Source organism: Erinaceus europaeus, unplaced genomic scaffold (genome assembly GCF_950295315.1).
Source record: "Erinaceus europaeus unplaced genomic scaffold, mEriEur2.1 scaffold_1237, whole genome shotgun sequence".
Taxonomy (NCBI): Eukaryota; Metazoa; Chordata; class Mammalia; order Eulipotyphla; family Erinaceidae; genus Erinaceus; species Erinaceus europaeus.
Window position 1 is genome coordinate 2452 of NW_026648099.1, and position 14224 is coordinate 16675.

Below are 14224 nucleotides of genomic sequence, written 5' to 3' on the forward strand. Positions count from 1 at the left end.
AAGTAAAAAAAAGTGAAATCTGGAGTTAGACTCAGGGTTTAAATGTTAACTCCCTCAACACTAATATTAGATCTCATTTTCTCTCTCCCTTTCTTTTCCCCTTTCCGTTTCCCTCCTCTTCTTTCTTTCACAGATAGAGGCTGTGTGTGTGTGTGTGTGTGTGTGTGTGTGTGTGTGTGTGTGTGTGTGTGTGTGTGTTTTAAAGAGACCATAGCACCCAGCTTCCTTCAGTGCAGTGGAGATCAGCTTCAGACCTAGGTCATACACGGCAAAGCACTGCACTACCCAAACAAGCTATTTCATCCACCCGGAGGATGGCACAGCCGATAAATCATTGGTTTCTCAAGCATGAGGTCTAGAGTTTGATCGTAACATATGATCTCTTTCTTTTTCTCTCCCCTCTCTCTCATAATTTTTGAAAACCAAGGTAGTAAGAGTACCTAGCTCATAGGGTTGGTGTAGTGTTAATTTAAAAAAGCAGTGTTAAGGCTGGGAGATGGTGCAGTGAATAAGGCACTGTACTTGGAAACTTGAAGTGCTGGGATTCCATGTGCCAGAGTGATGCTTTGGTCTTCCCTCACCCCATCTTCTTGTGTTTATAAGTAAATAAAAATATAAGTAGTGAAATGTTCGAACAGTGACTGGCATAGAGTAAACCATTTTGGCCTATCCCCGTTTCAGAGAGGGGAACCGAGACTGAGACGTGAAACCTAGGCTGCTCAAGGTCTAGGTGAGTGACAGAACAAGAGTTTTGATTCCTTTCAGCGTCTACACAGCTCGTTTGGATAGATAGGCTGCACAGCCTGGCCTCAGCCCGCTGGGGGTGGGGAGGTGCGTGTGTCCGAGGCCTGCGGCCCCGTTGCTGCTGTGCCGCGCGGTCCGGGGTTCGAGGAACCAGTCTCCGCGGGTCTGAATCCGGGACCCGCACTCTCGCAGCAGCTCACCGGGCCGGAGGCCACCGGAGGTCACCGGAGGTAGCGGGGGCCACAGCCTCCCCGCCGCCGCCCTAAGCGCCGCCCGCCGCCCTCTCACCCCGGCGGCGGCGGAAGCGGGGAGGCGGGCCGGGCCGGGCCGGGCCGGGGCGGGGCGGGGCCGCGAGCGGCATGGAGGAGGCGGAGGCCGCGGCGCGCCTGGAGGAGCAGTGCGGGCCCGAGTAGGGCCCGAGCGGGGCCCCGGCCCTGTGAGCCGTGAGTGCCGCTGGGCTGGAGGCCGGGGGGGCTGGCGCGCCGGGGCAGGTCTCCCGGGTGTTCGGCGGTCCCAGTCCTGCAAGGAGAAGAGCGGGGGCCACATAGGAGGGAGCGAGGGCAGAAAGGGCTGGAGGTTGGGGTCGCTGCCCATACCTACCCCAGGACTGGGCTGATGAACCCTGAGAGCCTTGTTTGGCCTCCGCCCCATGGCCCCTCAGCAGCCCTGTCAGTTTCCAGGTGCTTTGATACCTTTGAAGGGTTCCTTCTCAGAGAAGTTGAGCCACTTTCCCCAGGTCATCCCCCGCATGCATGTCTGCAGAGAAGAGTTGCTGAGAGGGCATGTGACCCGCTGGTCCCCTTAGATTCCTGAAGGCATGGCTTGGCCAGGACTGTGGTGACCCCCCCCTAATCCGCCATGGACGACTGGAAGGCCAGCCCCCTCATCAAGCCCTTTGGGGCTCGGAAGAAGCGGAGCTGGTATCTTACCTGGAAGTATAAACTCACCAACCAGCGGGCCCTGAGGAGATTCTGTCAGGTAGAGAAATGTCCCAGACCTTCCAGGAAGTCCCTTCCTGCTTAGGGCCACCTAGACTGTGGGCATTGGCTCCTACATTGGTGGCCCTCACCCTGGAAAGGGGCAGCAGGTTCCTAGAGGGAACCTCTATGTATCAGGTCCCAGCCAAATAGTGCCTTAGACCCAGAGTTCTGGAATCAGAACCCAGTTACACTGTTGGAGGCTTCTTCCAGAAACTTGAGTCTGATCAGGAAGGCTTGGTTCAGGATCACATACCTGTCAGACATTCAGGGTGAAGACCCAGGTCTTCTTACCCCCAGCTTGGTTCTCTGGGACTGGCTCCATCTCTAGGAACTCATTGTGGAGGGGACCAAGGCAATCAAGACCTCAAATGGAAAACTGGACCTTTGGGTAGGGAGGGCCCTGATGAAGGGGGAAGGGTCAGGGGAGGTTACCTGGGGGAATTGATTGTGAAACTGGACCCTGATTGGGGGAGTAAAGTTGGGCAAACATTGGTTCTTCTTATGTTATCACTACAGGAGGGCCCTCATTTTGGGAAGACTCTATGATTTGAAGGAGACAACCCTTCTTTAATCATTCTCACCTGTCCCTCAGACAGGGTCTGTGCTTTTCCTACTGGTGACTGTCATTGTCAACATCAAGTTGATTCTGGATACACGACGGGCAATCAATGAGGCCAATGAAGACCTGGAGCCAGAGCAAGACTATGGTGGGGCCAGACTGAGGATGAAATGGATGGGAGTCAGGGAGAGGGGTCCCCTGGGATCTCATAGCGGAAATAACACAAATCCTAAAAGGACAAGATTCTCTCCCACAGATGAAGTCCTAGGCCGACTGGAGCCCTCACGGCGCAGAGGCATTGGTCCCCGGAGGGTCCTGGATGTGGAGGTGTACTCAAGCCGCAGCAAAGTATATGTAGCAGTGGATGGCACAACAGTGAGTGGCTGGTGTCTGGTGTGCTTCATTCTTCTTAGGGCATAGTCCACTAATCCTGGTGTCTGCTGTCTACATGGGGGAACTGCCTCTCTGCTAGTGTCTAACTGAGTGACTTTAGAGGCCTGAGTTCCTATCTGAGACTGGGACCAGTCATTTCAACCTTTCAAGATTAAATGAAAAACATGTAAAATATCTAATATATAGTGGGATATGGCTTTTAATAGATAGCAATTTCATTGGTTTACTTCATATCTATTTCCTGATTCTTTCTTTGGCCCTAGTCTTTCTTCTTCTTTTCTTTTGACAGAGAAATTGAGAGGAAAGAGGGCTGATAGGGAAATAGAGAGATATCTGCAGTACTTTTTCACCACTTGTGAAGTTCTCTGCCCTCCTCCATCAAGTCCAGGTCATTTGAACCTGGATCATTTCACATAGTGATGTGTGAATTCTACCAGGTGCGCTACTCACTACCCAGCCCTCAGCTTCATACTTAGCTTGAGTTCTGGGTACCTTGCATTATTCTGACTGCCCTACTTTGAAGGGCAGTCTGATGGATCATGATGTCTCCAGCATGAGGGAGTGACAGTTGAGAGCTCTAAAAGTCATAAAAGTTGAGGGAAGGGTTGTAGAAAGATCTGATATCTTTTGATCAGCATGCTATGGAAGCTTCCTGGAAGAGGTGGCCTTCAGATTGGAGCGAAAGAGAACTGTATGAACAGAAGCATAGGCAGAAGAAGAAGGTTCCTGCAGCTGTTTATTTAAGTGTCCACAGAAGTCAAAGTGAAGAGTTGGACTTTGTCTTTATTCACCCTTTAGGTATTGGAGGATGAGGCTCGAGAGCAGGGCCGTGGCATCCATGTCATTGTCCTCAACCAGGCCACGGTGAGGTTCAAGGGGTGTGGGACCTAGAAGTCTGAAACTGAACCCTCTTTGTTAGTGACTGTAACTCACTGGAGGTATTTCCCCTGCCAGGGCCATGTGATGGCAAAGCGTGTGTTTGACACATACTCACCTCATGAAGATGAAGCCATGGTGCTATTCCTCAACATGGTAGCACCTGGCCGAGTACTCATCTGCACTGTCAAGGTCAGTGGTTGCCCTAGACCTGTCCTGTCCACTCTCAGCAGTAACCCTATGCTTGACCCTCTATTCATGTCCTTAATATGGCATGGGGAAATAAACCTCTGGAGGAAGTTGACTTCCAGTCCTGGCCTTGCCATTTTTATTAATTCAGCAAAAGGGTTATTGATCATCTTCGGTGTGCCAAGCACTACTCTGAGTGCTGGTATGGAACTTAGATTTCAATAGGGAAAGATCAACAAAAGATCAAGTACAAGTATTATTATTATTATTGTTATTATTGGTGAGAGAAAGAGAAGAGACACTTGTAGCACTACTTCACCACTTGTGCAGGTGAGGACTAGGAGCTTGAAACCTGGGTCTTATACATAGTAACATGTGCGCTGTACCTGGTTTGCTGTAATATGTGTACCAACACCCAACTTTTATTTATGTATTTATTGATTTACTTATTGCCACTGGGATTTTTGCTGGGGCTTAATGCCTGCATGAAGAACCCACTGCTCCTAGTGGCTTTTTTTCTCCTCATAGGAAAGAAGATACTCTACCCACTGCACTACCTCCCAGACTACAAATTATAAATTATATATATATATATATATATATATTTTTTTTTTTTTTACCAGAGCACTGCTCAGACTTATAGTGGTGCAGGGGATTGAACTTAGAACTTTAAAGCCTTAGGCAAGAAAGTCTTCTGCATAACTATTATGCTATCTCCCTGTGCCTGAAATGATAAATTTAATGAAGAAGAAAAAGTAAAAGAGGTCAGATAGCGTGTGTGTGTGTGTGTGTGTGTGTGTGTGTGTGCATTTTCAAATGGAAGTCCTCTGTAGAGAAATGACATTTGATTGGCCCAGGAGGTGGCACAGCAGGTAGCACATCTGGACATGAGCAGGAGGTCCTGTATTCAATCCCCAGTATTGTATGTATTAGAGTGATACACTGGCTGTCTCAATAATCAATACATTTTAATTACCCCCCCCCAAAAAAAAAACACCTGTGAGCCAAATGCTGAAGAAAGTGAGGAGTGAGTCATGTGAATATTTGGAAGAAGAGCTTTCTAGATAGGGAAGAATGGCAGGTGCAAAGACCACACAGTGGGAAAGTGCACAGCATGGACAGAGAGTGTGTGGGTGGGGCGAGAATTGTGGGCCAAGAGGGCAGAAAAGGGAGAAGGGAGATGCAGATCATGTGGGATCTTGGAAAGGACTGATTATCCTGGTGTTCATCTTTTTTCTTTTTTTTTTCTTTTTCTTTTTAAAAATATTTATTCCCTTTTGTTGTCCTTGTTGTTTTATTGTTGTAGTTATTATTGATGTCGTCGTTGTTGGATAGGACAGAGAGAAATGGAGAGAGGAGGGGAAGACAGAGAGGGGGAGAGAAAGACACCTGCAGACCTGCTTCACCGCCTGTGAAGCGACTCCCCTGCAGGTGGGAAGCGGGGGGCTCGAACCGGGATCCTTACACTGGTCCTTGCGCTTTGCACCATGTGTGCTTAACCCGCTGCACTACCACTTAACTCCTTTCTTCTTTTTTCAATCTTTATTTATTAGATAGAGACAGAGAGAAATTGAGAGGGACGGGGGATATAGAGAGGGAGAGAGATAGACACCTGCAGCCCTGCTTCACCACTTGTGAGCTTTCCCCCTTGTGAGCTTTTCCCAGGGACTTGAACTGGGTCTTTGCACATTGTAATGTGAGCACTTAACCAGGTGCCCCTATCCTGGTGCTCTTAACTAATTCTCAGTATCTCTCTAAGCCTTCTGTTTTCTTTCTTTCTTTCTTTCTCTCTTTCTTTTTTCATTCTTTCTTTCTCTCTTCCTTCTTTCTTTCCTTCTTTTCTTTTTTACCAAAGCATTACTCTGGCTTATGGTGGTATGAGGGATTGAACTTGGGACTTGGGAACCTCAGGCATGAGAGTCTGTTTGCATGATCATTATATTATCTACTGCTACCCAGCCTTCTGTTTTTAGCTCTGAAATGATAGTAACTACAGAGACAATTTAATGAGCCAGGCTGATCACTTTTTCTGGTCTCTCAGGACGAAGGCTCCTTCCACCTCAAAGATACAGCGAAGGCTCTACTAAGGAGTCTGGGCAGCCAGGCTGGCCCTGCCTTGGGCTGGAGAGACACGTGGGCCTTTGTGGGACAAAAAGGAGGTACAATTCTATAGGCCATCAATAGTATCAAGGACCTGGGAGGAATAGGTCTCCCCTCCTCCCTGGAGATGAGGTAGAGTGAGGGGGGCAAATAGGAGCCAGTGGTGGTGGGTTGGATAAGAGTGGGCAGGGAACTGGTAAGGGTCCCAGCTGCAGCCCAAGTCTCCATTACCTCTCATTCCTGCCCCATTGCCAGGTCCTGTTCTCGGGGAGAAGCATTCTAAGTCACCTGCCCTCTCATCCTGGGGGGATCCAGTCCTGTTGAAGACAGATGTGCCACTGAGTTCAACGGAAGGTAGAGTTACCGGTGTCTGAGCTCTGAGGCAGTGCCTGATGTGCGGTATGGGGTGGGCACTTACATCAACTTTTTTTTTTTTTAATGTTTATTCCCTTTTGTTGCCCTTGTTTTATTGTTGTTGTTACTGATATCATTGTTGTTGGATAGGACAGAAAGAAATGGAGAGAGGAGGGGAAGACGGAGAGAGAAAGATAGACACCTGCAGACCTGCTTCACACTTATGAAGCGACTCCCCTGTAGGTGGGGAGCTGGGGGCTTGAACCAGGCTCCTTATGCTGGTCCTTGTGTTTCATGCCACGTGTGCTTAACCTGCTGTGCTACCGCCCGGCTCCCTTTTTTTTTTTTTTCTTAACATTTGTTTATTTTATTTCTTTATTGGATAGAGATAGAAAGAAATTGAGAGGGGAAAGGAGTGATAGAGAGAGAGAAAGATATCTGTAGCACTGCTTCATCATCATGAAGCTTTCCTCCTGCAAGTGGAGTCTGGGGCCTTGAACCTGGTCCTTGTGTATGGTAACATGTGCATTCAACCACGTGTGCTACCACCTGGTCCCTGGAGTTTTATTCTCTTGGCTACATTTCAGGGACCTCTCCAGACCACTTTGGCCTCAGGTTCCCAACCTGTGGCCCCCATCCCTTCCTCAGAGGCAGAATGCCACTGGGCAGACACAGAGCTGAACCGTCGCCGCCGGCGCTTCTGCAGCAAAGTTGAGGGCTATGGAAGTGTGTGTAGCTGCAAGGACCCCACACCCATCGAGTTCACCCCTGACCCGGTGAGTGCGGCCATAAGCACTGAGGCTTGGACTCCTTCCCTGGTTGGCAAGGGACCCTAGGAAAGACCCAGATTGTGCTTTACTTAGCCCAGCCTGGGAAGGAACTAGGACTTACACAGAGCTTTGAAACACAGGCTGTTTTGGTTGGGGGGAAGGGACAGGCCATGTGAGCAAAGGCCAGGAGTCGGAGTTGGGCTGAGAGTGTGGAGGAAAGGGTACCTTTTCCTGTCAGTTTTGGACTCTTCCTTTCCTCTAAGAACTCTTCTCCAGATGGAGATCCCAGTTTGAAGAGTGTGTTTAAGACAACAGCTAAATGTAATTTCTCCCTCAGCTCCCAAACAACAAAGTCCGCAATGTACCTGTGGCTGTCATTGCAGGGAACCGACCCAATTACCTGTACAGGTGAGCTTGGTAGTAGGCTGCATCAAGCCCTGAACAGGTGGGTGGAAAGGCTGTAGTTTCTAGGCCCTTTTATCTGTGTGGGTGAACATGAGATAATTGGGGTCCATCTGAAAGCAGGGGGGGAGCCCGAGTTGAGGGGACAAAGAGGCCTAACCCCTCCCTGGATTGTACCAGGATGCTGCGCTCTCTGCTGTCAGCCCAGGGAGTATCTCCCCAGATGATAACAGTTTTCATCGATGGCTACTATGAGGTGAGTGGGGCTTGGGGGCTTTGGGCAGAACTGGGCACAGGGCTATGGGAACCAAGAAGTGATCTCCATGGGCTGGCAAGGAAGACAGTTGAAACAAGTGAACTGTGAAGGGCTTGGCATGTTGAAGCTCCCAGGGGGACAGTGGCTCACATGCTGACCAGTGTTCACACCCCCTCTGCTCAGGAGCCAATGGATGTGGTGGCACTGTTTGGTCTGAGAGGCATCCAGCATACTCCCATCAGCATCAAGAATGCCCGTGTGTCTCAGGTACTGCCCAGGCAGGGTTAATGGGGAAGCCACTTGGCCCTATCACCCATCCCAAAGCTTATGCACCCTGTTCCCACTCCCCATCCAGCACTACAAGGCCAGCCTCACTGCCACTTTCAACCTGTTTCCGGTGAGTAGTAAGCACAAGAGCTGGATCTAAGGAGAGGGAACATGAGCATAAATTTTATAGAAAGCTTATTATATAGCAAGCTCTCCTCCCAGGTCTGACTTTCCTGATCTAGAAAGTGGGGATAATGCTGAGAAGTGGGTTAGGGTGTAGAGAAGACATGGTGGGATTCATGTCCCCCTGCTCCTACAGGAAGCCAAGTTTGCTGTGGTTCTGGAAGAGGACCTGGACATTGCTGTGGATTTTTTCAGGTGAGAGGAGTATCCCTCCATTCAGTTCCATAAGTTTGACTAGGTCTCCAAGGAAGGAGGAAGAAGTATTTTAGAGAGCTTTGTGGAGGAAGTGGGCTCAAAAGTAGAGGAAAAGTCTAAGCAAAGATAAGATGTCAGGTGTGGGGGCTAGAGTGGAGAGAAGGGACAAATGGAAAGCATGGGGGTTTATCAGGGGGTGAAGGAATAGGACTCCTGGACATTCCATGTCCAGCTCTTTCAGCATCACTGTTTGACTGGGTTTGTCCTTTCCCCTGAACCCTTGGACCCTACCTTTCAGTTTCCTGAGCCAGTCCATCCATCTGCTGGAGGAGGATGATAGCCTGTATTGTATCTCTGCCTGGAATGACCAGGTATGCTGAATGATTAGAGGCCAGCTGGGGCCTTTGTAGAAACCTTGAGCTAACTCTTCCCCCCATGGCCTTTCCCCCCCAGGGTTATGAACACACAGCTGAAGACCCAGCACTGCTGTACCGTGTAGAGACTATGCCTGGGCTGGGCTGGGTGCTCAGGAGGTCCTTGTACAAGGAGGAACTGGAACCCAAGTGGCCCACACCAGAAAAGGTGCCCTGGCAGGGCAGGGTAAGTGGGCTAGAGTTGCCTATCCAGGTGGGAACTTCTTTACCTTCATAATCTTCCATGCCTTCAGCTCTGGGACTGGGACATGTGGATGCGGATGCCCGAGCAGCGTCGAGGCCGAGAATGCATCATTCCTGATGTTTCCCGATCTTACCACTTTGGCATTGTAGGACTCAACATGAATGGCTACTTCCATGTGAGTGGGTGCTGGAGCAGGGACATAGTATGGTAGGTAGGTCAAGGGCATGAATTCAAGCAGTCACAGCTCTGCCACTTCCTAGCTATGTAAAATTGGGGAAGCAACCTGTCTTCTGCTGCCTCAGTTTCTTTATTTGTAAAATGAGGACCACATTACTATGCATTTCATTAGGGTCATGAGGGTATGAGGCTTAAGTGAGTTAAATACTTTGAAGTGTAAGCATTATATAAGGGCTAGCTGGTATTATTTTTATTACTGCTATTCTTAGCTGTAGACTGTGGGTGTGGGGAGGGTATTTCTGTCACCAACCACTTGTTCGGCCCTGTAAGCTCTGCTCTTCTAGTCCTTATAAGTACAGGGTCTATACCTTAATCTAAAGTGAACGTGGAGACCCCCAGGTCTTCACTCCCTACCTGTCTATATTCCAGAAGGCTACTGCCCAGATCCAGAGAGGGGATCTTGACACAGTGTAGCTCAAGGGAATGGAGAGCTTCCAGCTTGAAACTTCCTGGAAGCCAGAAGATTCTTCAAAGATCTGCTAATATAAGATGCTTGTTTTACCTCCAGGAGAGGAGAGGGTATCTACCTCAGGTCACTCTCAGTACCTTAGAAGTTTTCTCCATTCCAGCTAAGCATTTTCCAATTTTTAGTATATGTGCTGCTGAAGCGAGCACATCCAGCTCAGCATTTTCACCCATATATATATAATTTTTTTTTTTTTTTTTTTTTTTTACCGGAGCACTGCTCACCTCTGGCTTTTGGTGGTGCGGGCAATTGAATATAGGACTTTGGAGTCTCAAGCAGGAGAGTCTGTTTGCATAACTACTATGCTATCTACCCCAGCCCAGCCCAGCCTTTTCCTTTGCATCTCCCCCACCATAACCCTGCAAACCCACTCCTGACTTTTCTGAATCAAGAACAGCTGACTAGTGGGAACCATAAAGAGACTATTTCAGGGGTCAGGAGCTTGAGATAGCAGTGTGGGCATGGCCTCTGTGACCTGTCTGACAGTGGTAGAGTCCAAGTTAAAATGAGTCAAGGATACTATAAAGAGGATGAGGAAGACAGGAGAGAAGTAGGGGGACTGTTAAGATGTCCAGGGCTTCATCTTAGGGGCTCATAGACATGTAGTGGGTTACTGTGTAGGTGTGAAACAGACAGTATAAAACTCTGCTTTTCACTTTCACCCACTCCAGGAGGCCTACTTCAAGAAGCACAAGTTCAACACAGTTCCAGGTGTCCAGCTCAGGAACGTGGACAGGTCAGGACTGGGGACAGGTCAAAGAGCCTTGACAACCAGTCCCCAACAATCCCTTCTAACCCCAAGGCCTGTATATTTATCCCAGCATGTTACCCCCTATTTCCCATGTGACCCCTGCCCTGCCATTGGGACATGAGAGGCTACCCACTCCCCTGACTAGTTTCTCCTTTTCTGTTAGTCTGAAGAAAGAAGCGTATGAAGTGGAAATTCACAGGCTGCTCAGGTATGGCCTATGGTAGTAGGAATATGTGACAGGGAGTGTGGAGGAGGAGTTAAATACTACAAGTCTTGGCTCATAAGTTTTGGAGTCAACTGCAAAATAGAAATCAAGGCACCTTGTTTCAAAATCATTAAGAATTTACAGAAAGTAGGGCTGGGAGGTAGTACAATGGTAGTATAGTAGGTTTGTATGGCTGAGGTCCCAGAAGTCCCAGGTTCAAACCCCAATATCTCCATATGCCAAAGTACTCTAGTCTTTTTCCTGTCTCTTTCTGTGTCTCTCCATCTCTTATTACTCCATCATGAAAAGAAATATTTAAGGAAATCATTAAATTTTTTTAACATTTATGTATTTATTCCCTTTTGTTGCCCTTGTGGCTTTATTGTTGTAGTTATTGATGTCGTTGTTGTTGGATAGGACAGAGATAAATGGGGGGGGATAGAGAGGGGAAGAGAAAGATAGACACCTGCAGACCTGCTTCACCACTTGTGAAGCGACTCCCCTGCAGGTGGGGAGCCAGGGGCTCGAACCAGGGGCTTGAACCGGGATCCTTTCTCCAGTCCTTGCGCTTTGCGCCACCTGCGCTTAACCTGCTGTGCTACCGCCCAATTCCCCCAATTTTTTTTTTTAATGGAATTCCTTCCTTCCAAGAAGAAAACTTTTTTCTTTTCTACTAGAGATATCACTGGGGCTTCATGCCTACACAATGACTCCACTGCTCCCAGTTACCTGTTATTTTTTCTTTCTTTCCTTTTTTCTTTTCTTTCTCTTTTTTTTAATGGAAATTGAGAGGAGTGGGGGAGATAGGAAGAGAGACACCTGCACACTACTTTACCCACTCTTTCTTTCTCTCCTTTCTTTCTTCCTTCCTTCCTTTCTTTTCCTTTTGTTGCCCTTGTTTTTATTGTTGTAGTTATTATTGTTGTTATTGATGTCATTGTTGGATAGGACAGAGAGAAATGGAGAGAGGAGGGGAAGACAGAGAGGGGGAGAGAAAGATAGACACCTGCAGACCTGCTTCACCACCTGTGAAGCGACTCCCCTGCAGGTGGGGAGCTGGGGGCTCAAACCAGGATGCTTACGCTGGTCCTTGCACTTTGCGCCATGTGCTCTTAGCCCACTGCGCTACCACCCGACTCCCTTTTTTCCACTCTTGAAGCTTTGTTCTTGCAGGTGGGGACCAGCAAGAACCTTGAACGTAGATCCTTATACATAGTAATGTGTGTGCTCTACTGGTGTACCATTGCCTACCCCCCTTCCCAAAAAAGAATTTAAAGGAAATAGTGGGCTGGTTGGTGGCACATCTGGTTAAGCACTCATGTTATAGTGTGCTATGACCTGAGCTCAAGTCCCCCAGCTTCTACCTGCAGTGGAAGAGTGCTGCAGGTGTGTGTGTCTCTCTCTCTCCCTCCCCCTCTCCCTTTCCACCCCCCCTTCACTCTCAGTTCTGTCTCTATTCAAAATAAAGTAGTAATAACAAATGAACAAATTATTTTAAAGAGGAATTAACAGTGGAGTATTAATTGAACAGTGCCTTGTATAACATAGTGAGCTTGTCTTGGCCTTTCTCCTCTAACCCAACTGCAGTGAAGCCACAGTTCTGGATCATAGCAAAAACCCCTGTGAAGACTCATTCCTGCCAGACACAGAGGGCCACACCTATGTGGCCTTTATTCGAATGGAGAAAGATGATGACTTTACCACCTGGACCCAGCTTGCCAAGGTGACCCAATAACATAATAACCCCAGGATTATCTCTGCTCCCAAGACACAGTGAACCAATATTCTGGAATATCTACCTCCAGACTTTTTCTTCATACTCTTAGAATGTCTCTTCCAACCCCATTATCCAAATCCATATGCTGGAAAATGCTGTATCTTACGAAGTGAGAAGGCTGCTAAGGAGGGTTGGGGCTAGGCCAAGAGCTTTCAGTAGCCCGTTCTCATTGCTTGCTTGCTTTTTGTAAATTTTTTTTTATTGCCTCCAGAGTTATCACTGGGGGCTCTGTGCTAGCACTACAAATCTACTGCTCTTCCCCACCCTCTTTCTTCCTATTTTATTTGATAGGACAGAGAGAAATTGAAGTTGAGAGTGGAAGGACAAATAGGGAGAGAGAGAGACACCTACAAACTAGCTTCAACCTCTTGAAATTTCCATACTGCAGGGTGGAGTGGGAGCTCAAGCCAGGGTTCTTCCCTGTAATCAGATGTTCCACTGCCCACCCCCCCATTGCTTTCTTTTTAAAGAAATATTTATTTATTAACAGAGAGAAAATAAGAGCATCATTAACACATGTCATGCAGAGAGTTGAACTTGTAACCTCATGCACACATATCCAGTTCTTTAACCAGTGTGCCACATGCCAGTTCACTTCCACAGCTTTCTGACTTATGCCTCCCCTCCTATCCCACCTCTCCTAGTGCCTCCATATCTGGGACCTGGATGTGCGTGGCAACCACTGTGGCTTGTGGAGATTATTTCGAAAGAAGAACCATTTCCTGGTGGTGGGGGTCCCGGCTTCTCCTTACTCGTGAGTGACTCTTTTCTGCCCAGGGAAGTGTGAGATTAGTGGGATTAAGTGATATAACTAATGACTTCTTCCTATATCTCACCCAGAGTGAAGAAACCACCGTCAGTCACCCCAATTTTCCTGGAGCCACCCCCGAAGGAGGAGGGAGCCCCAGGAGCAGCAGAACAGACATGATACCTCCTCCAGGACCCTACAGGGTTGGGTACTGTGTACCCCAGGCAGGCTAGCCTTTCACCCCATCTTGTAGGATTTTGTAGACACTGGCAGGGGCTGGTTTGTTTTTAACATGAGATTTAATTACTAATTCCGGCAGGGGGAGGCTTCTCTTGCTCCAGCACTCCTGTTTCCAAGTTGGAGGTCTATTTATTTACTTTCTTGTTGGGAAAGGTCAGGCTAGTCCCTGGGAATCATTGGGATCCTGGACTGCTGGTCCTGCCCTTCTTACATACCCTCCTCCAGAATCTAACCTATTTATTGACTGTCCTGAGGGCCATGGAAATATGTTGAAGTCTGGAGGACCTTGATTCTTTTCTGGGCTGGGCTGCTGCCCTGAGGGGGAGGGCTGGCTTTTTACTCAGGAAACTGCTTTGCCCAACCTATGGACAGCCCAACCAGGACTCTACCTGCTGATGCAGATTCACTCAGAGACTCTCAGACACTGAACCAGGCCTCTTCACAACCTCCATTTTGTCCAGGTTTCCAAAGCTGGATAAGTTAGTCATTGATTAAAAAAGGAGAAAAACTCTGTGGGTGTGTCTTGTGATTGTGTGTGTGATGATGATGGGTGGGAGAAAGAATGATTGTGATGGATGCTGTTTTCTTTACTGTCTTCCATAGGTTTTAATCTTCTCTGTGGGGCCATTTGGCCACCAGGGGATACTGACACCTCAAAATTTGAGAAATTTTGGTTAGGCAGCAAACTGTGACCTTTGCCTAACCCCTATTGGGATCTGAGTTTAGATCAGCCACCTCACATCCCTTCCTCACTGTTTACCCATCAGACTGTTGTTCACTATATAGCTGGTCTGGGCTGGACACCTGTTCCCAGAGAGTGAGCATGAGGAAGCACAAAGTGATATTTGGGCTTTGAAGAGGCAGTGGGAGAGCAGGTGGAAGGCAGCTGTGCTCACCATCATGCCACCAAAGCC

General features: G+C 48.3%; 1 protein-coding gene across 4 annotated transcripts; it reads left to right on the top strand.

The window, feature by feature from the left end:
• The first annotated feature begins 694 nt into the window (after positions 1–694).
• On the top strand, positions 695–13821 carry POMGNT1 (protein O-linked mannose N-acetylglucosaminyltransferase 1 (beta 1,2-)). Of its 4 annotated transcripts, none has more exons than XM_060184727.1 (23): positions 695–730; positions 1550–1722; positions 2053–2112; positions 2317–2431; positions 2540–2658; positions 3475–3540; positions 3631–3744; positions 5783–5900; positions 6097–6195; positions 6844–6971; positions 7303–7373; positions 7548–7623; positions 7807–7890; positions 7979–8020; positions 8210–8268; positions 8567–8639; positions 8722–8850; positions 8936–9061; positions 10261–10325; positions 10504–10548; positions 12133–12268; positions 12967–13076; positions 13163–13821. In XM_060184727.1, exons 2-23 carry the CDS (start codon positions 1603–1605, stop codon positions 13248–13250), a joined length of 2043 nt encoding a protein of 680 aa, XP_060040710.1. In that variant the 5' UTR covers positions 695–730; positions 1550–1602; the 3' UTR covers positions 13251–13821. The 4 variants fall into 4 exon arrangements, with proteins under 4 accessions (XP_060040710.1, XP_016042859.1, XP_007521434.1 ...); XM_016187373.2 differs by lacking the exon at positions 695–730 and adding an exon at positions 1040–1187; XM_007521372.2 differs by lacking the exons at positions 695–730; positions 2053–2112 and adding an exon at positions 1040–1187.
• The last annotated feature ends 403 nt before the right edge of the window (positions 13822–14224 follow it).